The following is a 19,832-nucleotide window of genomic DNA, read 5'->3' as shown; positions in this document are numbered from 1 at the left end:
GCTTGTGAGGAGGACAGGGATGGCGTCACTGAGACAGACACTACCCCGTATCCGGAGGGTGCCAGCAGCACAGGTAGCTCTGCCTGTTCCTGCATTCCCCATGCCAGGCTGGCTGGGATCCCCTGCTCTCACTGCCTGAATGTGTCCCCGAAGGTTTTCCCATCAGAACCACCGTGGCAGTGGCTGTGGGGACTGTGCCTGTGCCAACTGTGCTGTGTGTGGTGCTGGGGACGGTGCTGTGCCTGTCCCTGGGTGTCCTGGCTGTGCTGCTGTGCCGTGCCCGGCGCCAAGGTGGGTCCTGGTGGGTAGAGGCAGGGAGAGACCTAGTTTGGGGGTCCAAGGGCTCCTATCCTGCATAACAGCTCACAGAGTGAGTAGTGATGATCCCAGTGTCCAGGGCTCCAGGTGAGTGCTGCCTTTTTTTCCAGGCCCTGGCAGAGCTGCAGATGCCATCTCCAATGCTGTCTATGAGGAGCTGGACTACACCGCAATGCCCAAGTACCAGGAGGTGCTCAGTCGCCCAGGTGGGTGCAGCCCTTGTGCCCCAGCTCTGTCTGGAGTGAAGGCTCTGCCTGAGAGCCCCACTGCAGCTCTGGGTCTTGGTGGCCCAGTAATGGTTCCTCTCTAAGGGCTGTGGGTGGCCCCTCAGTACTACGGCACCCCGGTCTGCAGTGTGAAGTTCTGTTACCTGTGGTGCTGCTTGAGGCCATCCCCCACCCCGATGTCCCTGTCCCTGATGAACCCTGCAGGTTCCCTGTCAGAGGGATCGCTCCAGAAGCTGCCCTATTACACCGGGGACAGCGTGGAGGGGAGTGACACTGAGGCAGTCCCAGGTAAGGCCACAGGGCAGGGACCCAGCGGGGAGCAGGAGGACAGAGGACACAGCTGGGCTGGGGAGCTGAGGGGACAAGTCCTCCCCTTGTTGGTCGCCTTTCCCTGCGGGAGCCAAGGGCCTCCAGCACATGCCCAGTGGCAAGGCCGTAGGGGATGGCAGAGGCAGAGCCCTGCCAGGGCTGCTGGTCACTGCCATGGAGCCCTGTGCCTGTCCCAGATCCCCCTGCCCGGCCCCAGCAAGGAACCCCAGACGGCTACGACGATGTCCTGGATGTGCCGCAGGAGGCCCCCGCTGCCAGCACTGGGGACATCTCCGAGGGAGTGTCACAGCCCAGGTGGATCAGTGTCCTCCCCACAGGTAAGAGGGCTCACAGCTGCCCTGTTTGTTCTGCAGAGCCACTCCCTGGCAGGGTTTGGCTTTGGGGAAGGGCAGGGACCCAGCAGCACATCCATGGGTGCTGTGGCGATACTCCAGGTGGGGTGTGTGAGAGGGGACATGGAGCTGCCTGTCCCTTCAGGCACCTTTCTGTGCTCTCTCCAAGATGGATCTGCTCCCCTCCAGGTCTCCCAGGAGCAAACACTGACCCCTCAGATCAGCCCCTGGCACACACGGACTATGATGATGTTGGCAGCAGCACCCTGGGGACATTGCCATGAGCCCAGCCCTGGGGACACGTGTGTGGCAGTGTGGTTGGGGCCTGTCCCCAGGAAGGGGTGGCCCTGCCCACAGAGGTCACCCCTTCCTGCCCAACACTGCAGGAAAACAGCTCCTGTGTAGGGATTTTCTTGGATTTCTGTGTGAATTTCCCTTTTTTTTTTTTTCGTAATAAAACCCAGATTGGTCAGAGTTTCTTTTGCAGGCCTTGGACCTCACTCTGCCTCTGGCACCTCTATACTGGTTATATCACTCATCGCCTCGGGGATGTGAGGAAGTAATTGGATGCAAAGAAACATCCCTGGGAGTGGTGGGCTGAGGGGGCAGAGCACTGAGGGATTGCTGGGATTGTCTGCAGGGTGTTTATTTGGCAATGCCAAATGCTCACAAGTGTTCCCAGCAACTGTGAAGGGAAAAGGGAGAGGGAAGGACCCGGACCTCTGCCCACCTGCAGATGCAGCAGGATCTCCCCCTTGTGTCCCACAGTTGCAGCACGTTCAGACCCAGTGGCAGCAATGAGAGCAGGGCTGGGCAGGGCTCTGGTTGTTGGAAGAATTTTTCCTAAAGGAGGAGAGGTCTCCTGAAGGAGGGGAGTGCCTTCCTACACCCCGCAGGACCACGTGGTGGCAGGGCAGCCGGGCCATGGCCCCTGCCTGCGGCACATCCATGCTCCAGGAAGTTCCCGATGTTCGGGGCTGGATACATTTCCCGGAGGGTGTCCAGTTCCTGCAGCAGGGCCAGGCTGACTCTGTCTGTGCTCAGCCTGGGCATGGAGGATGCAGGAAAAGAGGAGAAGGTGTTGGAGCTTGTGGGGAGGGAGGTGCTGAAGCAGCCGGGTTCCAGGTGTGGCCCTGCCTGTCCCGCAGCCTCTGCTCCCCAGCTCAGGGAATGCTGGGCATGGAAGGGGCCATGGCAGGACCCTCAGCCCAGGCTCTGCAGTAGCAGGTGGGATGCTGGAGCTGCTGGCAGAGCTGCAGGACGCCGGGGGCTCCCAGCTCGTTGTCCCTCAGGTCCAGGCAGGTGAGACGGGGCCCCTGCAGCAGCTGCGTGGCCAGGGCTGGGCAGCAGGCACCCGACAGCCGGCAGCTCCCCAGGCTGTGGGAGCCAGGGGAACAGGGAAGGAGGGCTTTGGCCTCGGCTTGCTGAGCTGCTGCAGGTGGGAAGGAGAAAGCTCTGCCTGGGAAGGAGGGAGCACTGGCCCATGTCGCAGCCCCTTTACCGCAGTGTCTGTAGAGGGCAGGCACAGTGCTGGAGGCCCTGACACAGCAGCTCCACGCCGGCATCGTGCAGCCCCGGGCTGAAGGACAAATCCAGCTCCTCCGGAAACGTGTTTGTGCTCAGCACACGGCAAGGTCCTCGCAGCAGGCGCTGGTGAGGCGGGAATAGCGCAGCCTGGTGGGAACCCCCGGGAAACACCCTCAGAGCCTCCCCAGTGCCCTCACTGCCCTCCCACCATGGTGGCAGTCCCCAGCCTAGTGCCATAACCTTGGAGCTCCTTGGCCTGGAAGAGTGGGACAGAGGCACGATGCCACCCCACGGGGTCCCTTTGGGGCACGTCCCCAGCTCCCAGGCCGGAGATGCCCGAGGGATGCCGGGGGTGCTCACGGCAGGATGCGCAGGCGGCAGCCCGCAGTCCGCAGCCCCTGACAGAGGAGGCGCACGCCGCTGTCACCCAGCGAGCTGTCACCCAGCTCCAGACGGGCCAGGCCAGGCTGCTCCGCCAGCGGCGCTGCGGGCTCCGTGCAGCAGCTCTGGGACAGCGGCACTGCTGCAGCCTGTGGGAGAGCACGGAGAACGGGGGCTCAGCACACCTCACCTGTGCTGGCTGCTCACCTGCCCACCAAACCTGAGGGACAACACCCACCCCGAGCAGAGCCTCCAGCGCACGGGAGGGCTCCTCCGGAGGGACCTTGCTGGTTGTGCAGATGTGAAGGGCCTGGAGCATTGCTGCTGGAATCAGCCGGGAGATGGATGTGAGGTGAATCACAGGGTGCACTGAACATTCCAGCACCAGGGATTTCCCTTTGTGAGGGAGAAGGCAGACAGGAAGCCAGAGTGACAGTTGGGCACAGGGGGGCCTGGCCAGGTGGAGCCAAGAAGCTCCATCACCATCAATCCCACAGTGGGCAGTGGATGGAGGAGCCCATGTGTTCCTCATTCTCCCCAGGAGGAAGTAAATGCTCTGCTGAGGAACTAAACACCCAGGGAAAGGCCCAGCTGGTGTTGGGGAGGGAAGAGCTGAATCATCCTTTGGGGCAGAGGAAGAGAAATCTTTGCCCTTTTGGGTCATTCAAGTGAGGAGGAGCAGGACTTAGCAAGGCACTGCCTTGGCATCCAGCTCTGCCTGAGGATGCTGCCAGTGGAAGGGACATCCCTGGAGGGTGACACAGCCCAGCCCAGCCCAGGTCTGGATGCAGAAGGAAAGAGCCATCTGGTCTCCACAGGGTCAGCTTGGTGTCTCGCCAGTCCAGGTCAGTGAAATGACCCAATGCACTTGGTGCAAAGCTCTTCTCGTTGGTCTCAAACAAGAAGTGCAAAGTGTCCATGTCTGAAAGCTTCAGTGCTTGGCCAGGGTGGGAGAGGCCTCTATGCCTCCCCTGAAGCCACTGCAGCAGCTCTTCCCTGGCTCGTGGTGAAATTCTGCACCCAGTGGTTTTGTCCATGTGCTCTATGGCTTTCTGGCTGACCAGAGCAAAGAGGAACCTCACTGTGACATTCAAATCCTTTCTGGACTTGTTGTAGCTTTCTAAGAACTGATTTACATCCTTCTCAAGCCTCCCCAAGGTGCTGACCATTTCCCCATCATCCTCCAGAACGTAAAACATTGCTGCCAAAAAGTCCTGGAGGTGCAGGTGAGTGAAGGCAAAGACACTGCCATGGTTTTCTCCTTCCCCTGTTTTAGGGGTTAGGATTGTTCTCCTTTTTTTCTTCACTCTAAAGAATTTCTTTCCCCATAAGTTATTTAGAAGACTAAGTATGTTGTGCTTAAGGATGCTTGACCAAAACAAAGAGGTGGCAGAAAGCTCGGAGGGGGGATAACGCCAGTTTTGTGGCAGGCAATGGACAGAGCTGGAGGCAGCTTGGCTCTCTGGCTCTCGGCATTCAGAGATGGAGAGGACACGGCCAGGCTCCTGCTTGCTGCAGGAGGAGTTCACTGTCACCCGAATGTCCAGTGTTGGGAAATCTACCATCATCTGCTTGCATGTCTTGGAATTCTGAGCTCCTTTGTCTGCCCTGCTGGAGCTGGGCCAGCCCTGCCCCGCTGTGGGGCTCTGCTCCTCTTGCTACAGTGTGACTCTGCACCCCCCTGCCCTGCCGGGGCATCCTGTCCCTGCCTGCCGGGGACATCCTGCCATCCCAGCTGTCGTGGTTTGAAAGCAAGAGTGAGAGGCTCAAAGTCAGAAACACAATCTAATAAGAAAAAAGGTAAAAATAAAATAAATGCAATAACACAACGGATCACTGACATAGTCAGAATACGACCTGAGCAGGATGGTGGAAGCAGTCCAGATGTGGTGGTCTTCCTGAAGCCGTGATCCTGTAGAAAGGTCTGGTAGCTCTGCTCCTCTGGGAATCCAGTAGGTAAGGGCTGCTTGCACTGTCCCAAATCCCAGCTTATATCCAGGTGAGAATGCTTGGCTCCTCCCCCTGGGCAGAGCATCTCACAATGGGATGATGAGTTGTGAAGTGGGTCCTTGATGGCCCATTAAACAGAGATAACTCCTGGAGGGAGTTACCTGTGAGTCATGGGCAAGGCGTTAATGGGCCATTAGCAGGAGACAGCCCAAAGGCAGGGGGCCTGGGAAATCACTGCCCCACCTGGTTTAACAGTTCATGAAGATGGTGCTAGAATAAATACTTTGTGTACATCCTGCACTGCAACCCAGGACATAATCCACCCCTTATTCTATTACTAGCTACATCATATCCAAATTAATACATTCTTACAAAGATACGCATACACATAGGGAATAAAATGTTACACACTCTTCTCACTTAACACAATGGTTTTCCCAATCTTTCTGCATTACCCACCTAGTGTGACCAGGTCCTTGAGCAAAGACAATCCCACAGATGGGTCTGCCTTTTCCCGAGGTGGGATTAATCCAAACAGTCTTCCCTAAGGTTCTTTTCACATGTACTGCAGGGACTTTATCTCCATCCACTGTGTGCAAGGGTTCAGATTGGGCAGGACCACCTCGATTGATAGACCCTCGGGTGTTGACCATCCAGGTAGCTTTGGCTAAGTTCATTTCCCAATTCTTGAAGGTCTCTCCGCAGTGTCTTCAGGGTAGTCTTTAGTAGTCCACCGCACCGTTCAACTTTCCTGGTAGGTGGTGCGTGATAAGGAATGTGATATATCCATTCAATACCATGTTCTCTTGCCCAGGTGTTTATAAGGCTGTTTTTTAAATGGGTCCCATTGTCTGACTCAATTCTCTCAGGGGTGCTGTGTCTCCACAGGACTTGTTTTTCCAGGTCCAGGATGGTGTTCCGGGCAGTGGCATGAGGCACAGGGTAGGTTTACAGCCATCCAGTGGTGGCTTCCACCATGGTCAGCACGTAACGCTTTCCTTGGTGGGTTTGGGGAAGGGTGATGTAGTCAATTTGCCAGGCTTCCCCATACCTGTACTTCAGCCATCGTCCACCATACCACAGAGGCTTCACTCGCTTGGCCTGTTTGATTGCAGCGCAGGTCTCACAGTTGTGGATGACCTGGGAGATGCTGTCCATAGTAAAGTCCACCCCTCGGTCACGGGCCCATCGGTATGTCGCATCTCTTCCCTGATGACCAGAGGCATCATGGGCCCAACGAGCTAGGAACAGTTCTCCCTTGTGCTGCCAGTCCAGATCCACCTGTGATACTTTCACCTTGGCAGCTTTGTCCACCTGCTCATTGTTGTGATGCTCCTCATTAGCCCGGCTCTTGGGTACGTGCGCGTCCACGTGTCGAACCTTCATGGTCAGTCTCTCTACTCGGGCAGCAATGTCCTGCCAAATGTCAGCGGCCCAGATGGGTTTTCCTCTGTGCTGCCAGTTGGCCTTTTTCCAGCGATTCAGCCATCCCCACAGAGCATTAGCTACCATCCATGAGTCAGTGTAGAGATAGAGCCTCAGCCATTTCTCTCGTTCAGCAATATCCAAAGCCAGCTGGACAGCTTTAAGCTCTGCAACCTGACTTGACCCACCTTGTCCCTCGGTAGCCTGTGCAACTTGTCATGTGGGGCTCCAAACTGCAGCCTTCCATTTCTGGTTAGCACCTGCAATTCAGCAGGAGCCATCAGTGAAGAGAGCGTATCGTCTTTCAGTCTCCGGTAGCTCATTATATGGTGGGGCTTCCTCGGCATGTGTTACTTGGTTTTCTTCTTCTTCAGACGATAATCCAAAAGTCTCACCTTCTGGCCAGTTTGTTATAACTTCCAGAATCCCAGGGCGATTTGGGTTTCCAATACGGGCGTGCTGTGTGATGAGAGCAATCCATTTGCTCCATGTGGTGTCAGTAACGTGATATGTGGAGGGAACCTTTCCCTTAAACATCCACCCCAGCACTGGTGATCGGGGTGCCAGAAGCAGCTGTGTTTCAGTGCCAATCACTTCTGAGGCAGCTTGAACTCCTTCATAGGCGGCCAAGATCTCCTTCTCTGTGGGAGTGTAGTTGGCTTCGGAGCCTCTGTAACTTCGGCTCCAGAATCCCAATGGTTGGCCTCGAGTCTCCCCAGGCACCTTCTGCCACAGGCTCCAGGACAGACCATTGTCCCCGCTGCAGAGTAAAGCACATTCTTCACATCTGGTCCTGTCCTGACTGGGCCAAGGGCTACTGCGTGAGCAATCTCCTGCTTGACCTGAACAAAGGCTTGTTGCTGTTCAGGCCCCAGTGGAAATTGTTCTTCTTGCAGGTAACCAGATAGAGAGGGCTCACGATCTGACTATACTCAGGAATGTGCATCCTCCAGAAGCCTATGGCACCTAGGAAAGCTTGTGTTTCCTTCTTGTTGGTAGGTGGGGACATGGCAGTGATCTTGTTTATTATCTCTGTGGGGATTTGGCGACGTCCATCTTGCCACTTGACTCCCAGGAACTGGATTTCTTGAGCCGGTCCCTTAACCTTACTTCGTTTAATGGCAAAACCAGCTTTCAACAGAATTTGGATAATCTTCTCTCCTTTCTCGAAGACCTCCCCTGGGGTGTTCCCCCATACGATGATGTCGTCGATGTACTGCAGATGTTCTGGAGCCTCACCTTTCTCCAGTGCAGCCTGGATCAGCCCATGGCAGATGGTGGGGCTGTGTTTCCACCTCTGGGGCAGTCGGTTCCAGGTGTACTGCATGCCCCTCCAGGTGAAAGCAAACTGGGGCCTGCACTCTACTGCCAAAGGGATGGAGAAGAAGGCATTGGCAATGTCCATGGACGCATACCACTTTGCTGGCTTGGACTCCAGCTCGTACTGAAGCTCTAACATGTCTGGCACGGCAGCGCTCAGTGGTGGCGTGATTTCATTCAGAGCACGGTAATCTACCGTCCGTCTCCATTCTCCACTGGACTTATGCACGGGCCATATTGGGCTGTTGAAAGGTGAATGAGTCTTACTGACCACCCCTTGGCTCTCCAGTTTACGAATCATCTCATGTATGGGAATCACAGAGTCTCTGTCAGTGCGGTATTGGCGGCGGTGTACTGTTGTTGTGGCAGTTGGTACCTGTTGTTCTTCGACTCTGAGCAGTCCCACAGCAGAGGGGTCATCTGAGAGACCAGGCAAAGTATTCAACTGTCTGATGTTTTCCTTCTCAACTGCGGCTATCCCAAAAGCCCAGTGATATCCCTTTGGGTCTTTGAAATATCCATTCCTGAGATAGTCTATGCTGAGAATGCATGGGGCCTCTGGGCCAGTCGTGATGGGGTGTTTTTGCCACTCGTTCCCAGTTAAACTCACTTCAGCCTCTAATACAGTCAGTTCCTGGGACCCTCCTGTCACCCCAGAAATAGAGATGGATTCTGTTCCTACATACCTTGATGGCATCATTGGGCCCCAGTGTCAACCAATGCCGTATATTTTTGTGGGTCAGATGTGCCAGGCCATCGGATCCACACAGTCCAGTAGATCCGATTATCCCTTTCCTCTTCCTGGCTAGAGGCAGGGCCCCTCTATTCCTGGTCATGGCATACATTGTTCTCTTCCTGTACATATGTTTCTGAGATCCCTTCCAGAGGATCAGTCATATCATCATTCCTGTACCGTCTGGAGTTCTGAGACACTGAGGCAACTTTGATTCTAGATGGGCTTCTTGTGGTAGGTGTTCCTCTTTTCAGCTCACGTACCCGGGCTGCTGAGGAGGAGGTGGGTTTTCCATCCCACTTCTTCATGTCTTCTCCATGCTCCTGAAGAAAGGACCAGAGGTTACCTCGTGGTGTGTATCCTCTCTCCCTGGCTGGGGAACGCCTGCTTCAAATGGCAGAGACTCTCGTCGGCTCTGGTGAAATATGATAAATTTCTTCTTTAAGCTCTTTTTTCCGTTTCTGATGGCCTTCTTCAATCAAGCTCTGGACTTGCTCAGCCAGTCTTGTTTCCACAGATGAGATATGGGTACGAACTGGGGCGGTGACAGTGTCCTCGTAAATTCTTAATTTATTAGCCAAGACACCCACCTTGTCTTCACTTTCCCTCCATTGCAGTGTTGCCAGGTAACGTGAGTACATCTCTGGTCCAAGCTGTGCAAATCTCAGCCACATCCGTGATGTGCACTGGACATCATCTGGGCTTTCGGGAAATCTCTTGTCTTCTGAAAAAATGATCTCCAGCACAGCCAATTCCCTCAGGCATTGGATACCTTGTTCTATTGTGCTCCATTTGCCTTGGTGCACTTGGAGATCTTCTTTACAAAGGTATCTGTCTTTCACACTTGTCAGCAGTCGCTGCCAGAGGCTGAGAGGTTCTTGGGTTTTCCCAATTCCCTGGTCAATGACCACATCCCGGGACAGCGATCCCAGTTGCCTGGCCTCAATTCCATCCAGAATGGTGTCATTGGCTGCAGCGTCCCAGATGCGGAGCAGCCAGGTCAGGATGGACTCGTTGGTCTGGCGGGTGAATTCCCTTTGCAGGTCACGCAGCTCACCCAGGGATAGAGAGCGAGTGATGATCTCTATCTCTGTCTCCTCTGCTGGCTGTGAAGGTCCTGCTGCATCCTCGTCAGTCACTACACGGACTGATTTGCTCCTTGACTTCTTCTTCTGAGTGGTGGCAACTGCTACTGGTTTAGGTTGTTCCAGTTCAGTGACAGTTTGTGTGGAGATGCTGACGGCACCTTTGGTTCCTTTCTTCTCTGGGAGAGTCTGCATAGATGTGGACACCGTCGCCTCACCTTTGGCTTCTTTCTCCTCTGCAATGGTCTGTGTAGATGAGGACACTGTTGTCTTGCCTTTGGTTCTCTTCTTCTTTGTGATGGTCCGTGTAGATGCTGTTGCTTTGCTTCTCTTTCCCTCTTCCTCTTCCTTAGGAACACGCTGCATCAAACCATGTAGTGTTTTGATCCTAAGCATCGTACGAGCTGTGCAGAGAAGACTAAGCAGGACTAACAACATCATACTGTCCTTGGCATCCAGAGGGTACTCAGTATTTTCAAAAACTGCTGTGTTATGTCTGAAAAGCTGGAAAAAGTCAATCGTTACTCCTCCCCAGAGGGGCTGGGTGAGATTGTTGAGGCCCCAGATGTAGCATCCTAGACCAGGACACGAATCCAAAACTGGGTATATATTCTGAATGCTGTTCATTGCCTCGGAGTTTATCAAGCAATGAACATAATAGACCAATAAAGCAATTTTAGTACCATACCCTGATCTATGCAGGAGCATTAAGATGAGCAAATAGTGCCCCATGTTTGGAAAAATATAGAGAGATAGGTATAACACACATGTAACCATGTTGAGCATCATAGCGAACAGGTGTCTTCTTCAATACAAAACTGTAATTCTGACTTTTCTCAGGGCCTCTGCCCCACTGTCGCGGCTTCAAAAAATATGTCGAGGTTTGAAAGCAAAACTGATGAGAGGCTCCAAGTCAGAAATACAATTTAACAAGAAAAAAGTTAAAAAAGTAAAAACAAAATTGAATAAATGCAATAACACAACGGACCACTGACAGAGTCAGAATACGACCTGAGCAGGGTGGTGGAAGCAGTCCAGATGTGGTGCTCTTCCTGAAGCAGTGATCCTGTAGAAAGGTCTGGTAGCTCTGGTCCTCTGGGAATCCAGTAGGTAAGGGCTGCGTGCACTTTCCCAAATACCAGCTTATATCCAGGTGAGAATGCTTGGCTCCTCCCCCTGGGCAGAGCATCTCACAATGGGATGATGAGTTGTGAAGTGGGTCCTTGATGGCCCATTAAACAGAGATAACTCCTGGAGGGAGTTACCTGGGAGTCATGGGCAAGGCGTTAATGGGCCATTAGCAGGAGACAGCCCAAAGGCAGGGGGCCTGGGAAATCACTGCCCCACCTGGTTTAACAGTTCATGAAGATGGTGATAGAATAAATACTTTGTGTACATCCTACACTGCAACCCAGGACACCAGCTCCCAGCCCGGGACTCTCCACTGTTCCAGCCTGGTGCTCTGAGGGTCCTGCAGGGGCACTGAGGCCAAACTCCCCACCTGGGTTGTTGTGAGGCAAATCCCTCAAGGTTCTTGGTACTGTTTTGTTATTGACGCTGTAGTTGTTGTTTTTGTTTGTTTTGCTATACATACTAGTAAAGAACTGCTATTTCTATCTCCCAGTCTTTGCCAGAAAGGCTCTAACTGCAAATTTATAATTGGAAAAGGTGGTGGGAGAGGTGGTTTACATTCTCCATTCCAAGGGAGACTCCAGCTTTCCCTGGCAGATACGTGTCTTCCCAAACCAAGACAGATTTTGGTGCCTGTTATAAACGACGTAACCAAATTGATAATGAAAGCGGATTTTATTGCGATATCAAAATCGGTTTTGGAAAGCCACAATCAAAAACAGCGTCGAGTCCGGGGTCGGTGCTGGGTGAACCTAGATTCAGCCTCTATTGCTCTGAATCCCCCTCTGTTCACAAATTCTGCCTTTGCAGGGCCCGTTTTTATACAGTTTTTCGACCGAACAGGGGTGTTCTTCTTCTCTTGTCCTTGTTCTTCTCAGAAATTCATGTAGTTTCTTTTCTTGCTGCTGGTCTGTTGAAAAGGGTCTGTTGAAAATTTTTTTGGGGTAGGGATGAATACCTGATTCTTTTTACGGGGATCTGGCATTGGGATGTATACCCTTGACGACGAAGATTGTCTTATCGCATAGATAAGACCTTAGATGCATATCGGGTGCTCATCACCGGGGCCTTGTCCAGCCCATCCCCGGAGGAGACTCAGCTTTAATCGAAGCCACCATTTTCTATTGCAAATCGGTTCCTTCCCCATCGCCGCCTGGGGTTTTACAATTGCTGAAATCTTTAATTCTTAAGCAGGAATTATTTTATACCATATATCACAGTGATCAACATGGGGCTTGAGGGCAATGGAAAAAGAAAAGAGAAAAAAGGAATAACAGTTCTCAAGTAAGCTAATATTTTCTTCTGTGTGTGCTGGATATAAAAACCTCATTAGGCAGCATCATGTGGTCCAGCTTCCCCTGGTTAGGATGGCTCGTGGTTGTGGCTGTATTCCTCCCATTTGCAGGCCCCTATCTAAACATGGGCCCTATCACTAAGGCTGCTGTGGCTGTTATCCAGTTTGTTTTCTGGGTAGATAAGGTGAGGCATTCATGGATTTTTAACTTCCTCTGGAAGGCAGGCGCATGGCTACATGGCTACCACACACTAAGTGTATGTTTTTGGGGTTCCTTTAAGAATGGTACTTTCTGTGAGGAAATGACAGCAGGGGAAGTTTTCTCCCAGCCCTTTAACCAGTTCTTTGAAGGGTTTGAATTTCCTGTAGATACTAACCAAGTGTTGCTGATAGTCCCAGTCTATTTAGCTTTCAGAGATGAGGTGAGGTCGACTTGGATGACTGCACAGACACCTACCCCAGAGGCTGGGGATACTTCTATGGAGTCTGACACTGCCCCAGAGACTGGGGATACTGCCCCACTGCCTGACACTGCCCCAGACACTGGGGATACTGCCCACTGCCTGACACTGCCCCACAGACCATGGATACAGCCATGGGGCCTGACACTGCCCCACAGACCAGGGATACTGCCATGGGGCCTGAAACTGCCCCACAGAATAGGGATGCTGCCCCACTGCCTGATCCTGCCCCACAGCCCACCTCAGAAATGAACCACCTGGATTCAGTGGAGGTTCTGGTGAAGGAGATGGGCCAGATGCTGAAGGAGCACATTTTTCCAGTGGTGGCCTCATTAGCCTCATTAGCCCCAGGTGATGGGAAACCCTCCCCCTGCCCTGAAAAGGGAGTGTCTGAAGGTCAGCAGTGGAACCCACAGACATTACAACCGTCCAGGTTCCAGCTGAACCACCAGGGCAGTCACAGCCAGCAGCAGTCGCCCCTGTGGAAACAAAGAAGTACAAGATGAAATCAGAGCAGCCAGGTAATAAGGAGAAGAAAGGAGGGCCCTCACAACCCACAGGGGAACCAGAGCTTGAGATCATCACTGACTCTCTGTCGTATGAAAGTCTACGTAATCTGCAGAAAGATATTGTGCGACGGGGACGTGAGGCTTACACAGCCTGGTTACTTCAGGTCTGGGACCTTATGGTTACAGGGGTGCAACTGGATAGTAGTGAATTTGAGGCCTTTGACCTAGGACTCAGGTGTAAATCAGGTATTTGTAAGAGAGCCAGGCCCCCTTTCCCTCTGGGAGCGGCTTTTAAGGAGTAGAAGGGAGAGGTTTGTCCACCGAGACAAAGTGCAGGAGCACCATCATACAATGGACTGGAAGACCCTTGAGGAGGGGATCCAACAGCTGAGAGAAGTGGCAGTATTGGAGGTACTCTTTGGGAGGGGTGGACACCAGGATAATGACCCCAACAAGGTTTGATGCACAGGGCACACGTTGTGGACGCTGGCAACTCATGGACCGTCTCCCTATGCCGCATTCATTGCCACAATTAATCCTGATACCAACCCAGAGACTGTGGGTTCTGTCACCAACAAGCTCAGAAATGATGAGAGTATGATCAGTGACCCAATGTAGGCTCAGGTCTCTGCTGTGGTTAAGGAACTCGAAGAGGAGATAAGGGAGGTGAGGGAGGAGATGAGGAGGAAGAGTTCCCATATGGCACCAGTGTGTGTCACAGGCCCCAGAGTCAGAGCTCAACGTCCCCCAGCTACAGAGAGGGTGCACCCCACGAGCTGACCTGTGGTCCTTCCTGCATGACCACGGGGAAGACATGGGAAGGTGGGATGGGAAGCCCACTTCTGTCCTGGCAGCATGGGTGTGTGAGCTCAAGGAGAGAAACCCTCACCAAGGGGGTTCCACTAAAATGAAGTAGCCTCAGCCTCCCATGACTGAGTCACCAGGTATTACAGAAGTGAGGATACTGTGTTGGATGCCCTTGAAGGAACCTCTAGTGTGTATGCCCAGGAAGGGAATAATAACCAGTGCTAGAGGGGCCCTGCCTCTAGCCAGAAATAGGCACGGGAAAACCAGGTCTTTTGGACTGTGTGGATTCAATGGCCTGGCACATCAGAGCCACAGATATACAAAGCTTATGTCAATACTGGGGCAAGGGGACCCTAATGGCATCAAGACATGTGGGGGCAGAACAAATTTCCATTGTTGGGGCGACAGGGGGATCACAGGAATTGACTCTGTTGGAAGCTGAGGTGGGCCTGACTGGGAAGAAGTGGTAGAATCATCCCATTGTGACTGGCCCAGAGTCCCCATGTATTTTGGGCATAGACTTCCTCAGGAACGGCTATTCCAAAGACCCTAAGGGACTCAGATGGGCTTTTGGGATAGCTGCTGTGGAGGCAGAAGGCATTAAGCAATTGAACACCTTGCCTGGACTATCGGAGAAGCCATCTGCAGTAGAACTCCTGAAGGTAGAAGAACAATGAGTACCTGTTGCCACCTGGACGGTGCACTGCCGGCAGTATCGGAGGCATCAAGACGCCGTGATCGCCATCCACAAGATGATCCATGAGCTGTAGAGCCAAGGGGTGTGAGACATTGATTTGAAAAATCCCTGCTAATCCTTTATAGTAGATTTAAGAAGATGTACTGTATGTTAGGATGTATTCCAAGTAGTACTTTAGAATATATGAGATCACGTTTTAGAAGACACTTAGTGAACACTGAATGCTGTGTCTGTTACCTTTTTGCATATTTTTAAACACTACAAGTACCAGGAGACTTGGCCATAGTCAGAAGGAAAACTAGCCTAAACAGCAGAATAGCAGAGCTAAGGGTGCAGATAAAAAAAAGAACACAGATTCTAAGATGGTATGTTCCCTTGCAAATGTGCCAAGAGAGCCAAAGCAGACACGGGAGGGATAAAGGTGAAGAGGTGAACGCCTGAAGACTAGCCAAAAGACCACCACAATGGACTGAGCATGGCCAGAAGGGGGTGGAAGTAATTACCATACCATATGAAGATGGGCAGGGTCAGAAAATGAATATGGATGAAGGGGGACCATGGAATGTCATGCATATGTAGAGACCGTAGGGAATAACAAGGGGGGCAAGTTCCCTGGTGAGTATGAGTGTCTTTGGTGAAATTATTCCCCCACGCATCTCGACGTTAATGAATACATATGGCTCTAACAATTATTATTAATTGTGGAGTTCTTTCCACCATGTTTCTGGGTGGTCAGCAAAACCTCTTCACCCTTCTCCTGTTTTCTCCTTCCCCTGGGATCCTTTTACTGAGGAAGAAAGGGGAGAAGACCTGGCTGGTCCGAGCCACAATTCTTGATTTCCTTTACCTCAAAGACGACCTTGTGTTTCCACATAGCCTCAGCAGCCAAGGAGCAAAGCTGGAGTAGGAACTGCTGCAGGAGTTGTGTGTTGTCCCTGTGCTTCAGTAATTGGGAGAGATAGAACATCATCATCCCTGTGCTGGCTTTGGAGCACTGCAGGAGGTTTTTCTTCCCACAGAGCTCTTGTTCCAGGATGGTGCAGATGGTCCAGCTTATGACAGGGATGACACACCAGCTGTAGAGGATCTCCTTGCCTCTGGCAAATCTGTAGGCCATGCCTGTTATGCTGGGCTTCTGAAAATACCTGTGGAAATACTCCTCCCTCCTGACTGCAGAAAATCCCAGGATCTCCATGGAATACTCACCCTTCAGGCTTCCTAGAGCCGTTGACCTCACGGTGATGAGCAAAGAGGCTTTGGGGAGCACTGTCTCCTTCAACAAACTCATCAGGCTGAGCTCCAGCAGCTTCACCTCCCTGGGATCAGAGCTCAGCCCAGCTTTGGGCTGAACCAAGGAAAGCCCCAGGGCCTGGAAGCCATCCAAAATGAACAGGATCCTCTTGTGGTCATCCAGGATCTTCCCAGCTGGCACTCGCAGGCCAGGACAGTGCTGTGGATCCAGGTCTGCCACGCTGGCTTCCATGGCAAGGACGATGGCTTTGTGCTGGAACCCTGGATTGTGGAAATTTCAGGCTTTCTGGGCTGAGGGGTGCTGACCCTCAGGCAGGCACTGCATTTAACTTGAGGCCTTGGAAGAGGCTTCTGAGATTTGTGATAGCACTGGGGTAGTGGGTGTGTTCTTGGAATGGTGTTGTGTGATCTCACAGGGTGAAAACCTAACTTTGGGGTTTGGCTATATAGTAGTGTGTGGGGACCAAGATGGAAGATTCTGGGTGCTGTGTGAGCTCTTCTTCCTCACCCTCTTCTTCCTTCTTCACGGATTTGGGTGGTTTTGTCTAATTGGGTGAAAGATGTCTGCATTGCAGACCTGGAATGGTCATGATTGGGTCAAAAGCATAAATAATATAGGTGTCACTTTGGTATTGGCTAATTATCTCCTAAATAGCCTTGGTAAAAGTTAGAAAGTCTCCATTTTGTCTTGTTTCTTTAAAATGAAAGCAAGTTGAAGCTCACGCTTGATGAGACTGTAAATACTGGAAATAGATAAGATATGATAAACAACCAAACCCAACTCGACTCTACGTTTCCTGTGTCTTTCATCCTGACCTCAGCTGAGATAAAGCAGGCAGAACTGTAACAGCTGTGCAGAAGACAAGGGCAGTCAGAGCAGAAGACCAAGTCAAAGTGGGTGCAGAGTGTCCCTTCTGTCCACTCCACCATCACCTTCCTGACCGTGGTTGTCTTCCTCATCCCCGGGGCCCCCAGCAGCACCACGACCTGCGGGCTTTGCCCGTCTCTGCCAGGTTCAAACAGCGCTGTGGTGCCGGCGGTGGCTGCTCCGCTGCCAGCGCTGCCACATCCCTGGCCGGTTGCCACGGCTCCATCCTTGGCTCCGTGCTTGCTCCCAGGCTCCCTGGAGATGGTCAGGGTGGTGGAGTGGCTGTGGAAGGATGGGCTCTCCCTGGGACAGCTGCCCAGCTCCCTGTCCTGGCGGGACTCCCGCACCATGTGCTCTCTGCTGTCCTGCCTGTGCTCTGTGCCCATGAGGAGCAGGGTCAGTCCCCAGCCCAGACCAATTCCCCTCCAGCCCAGCCATGCTCCTGACACACCAGCAGCCACCTATTTCAAGGCTCACTGCTTTCCTCAGTCGGTCTGGGGCACTAAGGACACAATTTGCGAGCATTTGGGCACTCTGGTCAGTTGGACATTCTTCTTCTGGCTCCTGATCCTGATCTAGCAACTCTTCTTTGATCATCCTCATCCCCCTGGAGCAAATGCAACTCCCCAGGGCTACCTGCAGTCTCTGACTCATGCTGCAGGGCACAAAGGCACTGTTCCTGGGCTCCAGAACTGAGATTTCAGCAGAGACATCCTTAATCCACATCCCAAGAGAAAAGAATGTGCCCAGCTGCCTGCTGGAAAGTGCTGAGAGCACCGGGTGAGCTTTAGGGTCACTTTCAACACAAACCATTCTGTGATTTTAAACAACATATTTATCGAGGAATTACAAGCACACATAATTGACTGCAGGGATGAGCTGGGTGGACAGAGTTGGTGAGTCTGACCCCAGCACAGGCTTCAACTAGGAGTGCCCAGGACTGAACTCAGAGCTCATGCCCCAGCAAGGAACCCCGGACGGCTACGACGATGTCCTGGATGTGCCGCAGGAGGCCCCCGCTGCCAGCACTGGGGACATCTCCCAGGGAGTGTCACAGCCCAGGTGGATCTGTGTCCTCCCCAGAGGTAAGAGGGCTCTCAGCTGCCCTGTCCCCTCTGCAGAGCCACTCCCTGGCAGGGTTTGTCTGTGGGGAAGGGCAGGGACCCAGCAGCAGATCCATGGGTGCTGTGGTCAGAGCCCAGGTGGGGTGTGTGAGAGGGGACATGGAGCTGCCTGTCCTCTCAGGCACCTTTCTGTGCTCTCTCCAAGGTGGGATCTGCTCCCCTCCAGGTCCTCCAGGAGCAACCAGTGACCCCTCAGATCAGTCCCTGGCACACATGGACTATGATGATGTTGGCAGCAGCACCCTGGGGACGTTGCCATGAGGATGGCCTGGCCATGTCCCAGCCCTGGGGACACGTGTGTGGCAGTGTGGTGGGGCCCTGTCCCCTGGAAGGGGTGGCCCTGCCCACAGAGGTCACCCCTTCCTGCCCAGCGCTGCAGGAAAACAGCTCCAGTGTCGGGATTGTCTTTGATTTCAGAGTAAATTTCTCTTTCTTCCTATTAAATCCAAACTGCTCAGTGACTCTTTCCCAGGTTTGGGACATCACTCCACCTCTGGAACCTCTATACCACATACATCAGTCATATACTCGGGGATGTGAGGCAGTAACTGAATGTACAGACATATCCAAATACATGGTTGCATGAGGGGCAAGAGCACATGGAGATTGCTGGGATTGTCTGCAGGGCATTTATTTGGCACTGCCAAATGCTCTCAAGTGTTCCCAGCAACTCCAAGTGGAAAAGGGAGAGGGAAGGACCCGGACCTCTGCCCACCTGCAAATGCAGCAGGATCTCCCCCTTGTGTCCCACAGTTGCAGCACGTTCAGACCCAGTGGCAGCAGTGAGAGCTGGGCTGGGAATGGCTCTGGTTGTTGGAAGGACTTTTCCTAAAGGAGGGGAGGTCTCCTGAAGGAGGGGAATGCCTTCCTGCCCTCCAGCAGGACCCTGTGGTGGCAGGGCAGCCGGGCCATGGTCCCTGCCTGCAGCATAGAATCACAGAATCACAGAATGTGTAGGTTGGAAAAGACCTTCAAGATCATCGAGTCCAATTCAGCCCTAACACCTCAACTGGATCATGGCATCAAGTGCCACATCCAGTGGTTTTTAAACACGTCCAGGGATGGTGACTCCACCACCTCCCCAAGCAGACTATTCCAGTCTTTAATCACTCTTCCCGTGAAAAACTTCTTCCTAATATCCATCCTGTATTTCCCTTGACACAGCCTGAGACTGTGTCCTCTCCTTCTGTCAGTTGCTGCCTGGAGAAAGAGACCAACCCCCAGCTGTCTGCAACCCCCTTTCAGGAAGTTGTAGAGAGTGATAAGGTCAGCTCTGAGTCTCCTTCTCTCCAGCCTAAACAACCCCAGCTCCCTCAGTCATTCTTCATATGGCTTGTTTTCCAAGGCCCTCACTAGCCTTGTTGCCCTCCTCTGGATGCATTGAAGCATCTCAATGTCCTTCCTAAACGGAGGGGCCAGAACTGGACACAGCACTCAAGGTGTGGCCTGACCAGTGCCGAGTACAGGGGAAGAATGAGCTCCCTGCTCCTGCTGGCCACACCATTCCTGATCCAGGCCAGGATGCCATTGCCCTCTTGGCCACCTGGGCACACTGCTGGCTCATGTTCAGCTGGCTGCTGACCAGAACCCCCAGCCCCCTTTCCTCCTGGGCACTGTCCAGCCACACGGTCCCCAGCCTATAACACTGCAGGGGGTTATTGTGGCCAAAGTGCAGGACTCGACACTTGGACATATCAAATTTCATCTTGTTAGACTCTGCCCATCCATCCAACCGTTCCAGGTCTCTCTGCAGAGCCATCCTATCTTCCAACAGATCCACACATGCTCCCAGCTTAGTGTTTGCAAGTTTACTAATGAAAGATTCAACAGCCTCATCTATGTCATCAGTGAAAATATTGAACAGAGCTGGTCCCAGCACAGACCCCAAGGGACACCACTGGTGACTGTCCCCAGCTGGATACAGCACTGTTCACCAGCACTCTCTGGGCCTGGCTGTGCAGCCAGTTCCTCACCCAGAGAAGAGTGCTCCTGTCCAAGCCATGGGCTGCCAGCTTATCCAGGAGTGTGCTGTGGGAGACAGTGTCAAAAGCCTGGCTGAAGT

The 19,832-nt window shown here is 52.9% G+C and overlaps 1 protein-coding gene and 1 pseudogene across 2 annotated transcripts in view; one reads left to right on the top strand and one right to left on the bottom strand.

The window, feature by feature from the left end:
• Nucleotides 1–1,762, top strand: part of LOC310910173 (scavenger receptor cysteine-rich type 1 protein M130-like) — a gene marked incomplete at both ends in the record, with an annotated part of 33,102 nt that extends 31,340 nt beyond the window's left edge. Inside the window, 4 exons of the mRNA XM_083862630.1 lie at nt 429–524; nt 750–833; nt 1,052–1,192; nt 1,695–1,762. Of these exons, the coding sequence (XP_083718756.1) occupies nt 429–524; nt 750–833; nt 1,052–1,192; nt 1,695–1,762 (389 nt within the window). The remainder of the gene's footprint in view (nt 1–428; nt 525–749; nt 834–1,051; nt 1,193–1,694) is intronic.
• Nucleotides 1,763–2,050: 288 nt separating this feature from the next.
• LOC310910172 (NACHT, LRR and PYD domains-containing protein 12-like) lies at nt 2,051–16,996 on the bottom strand (annotated as a pseudogene). The gene is made up of 8 exons: nt 16,642–16,996; nt 15,316–16,024; nt 3,813–4,408; nt 3,306–3,439; nt 3,095–3,264; nt 2,709–2,881; nt 2,414–2,584; nt 2,051–2,252 (listed from the first exon to the last, which is right to left on the bottom strand). The product of its transcript is annotated as an NACHT, LRR and PYD domains-containing protein 12-like (transcript).
• Nucleotides 16,997–19,832: the final 2,836 nt, after the last annotated feature.

This window comes from Zosterops lateralis (genome assembly GCF_965231275.1).
Source record: "Zosterops lateralis genome assembly, chromosome: 6".
In the NCBI taxonomy this organism is placed as follows: domain Eukaryota; kingdom Metazoa; phylum Chordata; class Aves; order Passeriformes; family Zosteropidae; genus Zosterops; species Zosterops lateralis.
The sequence above is the reverse complement of the archived record's forward strand: the minus strand, read 5'-3'. Positions and strand labels throughout refer to the sequence as shown.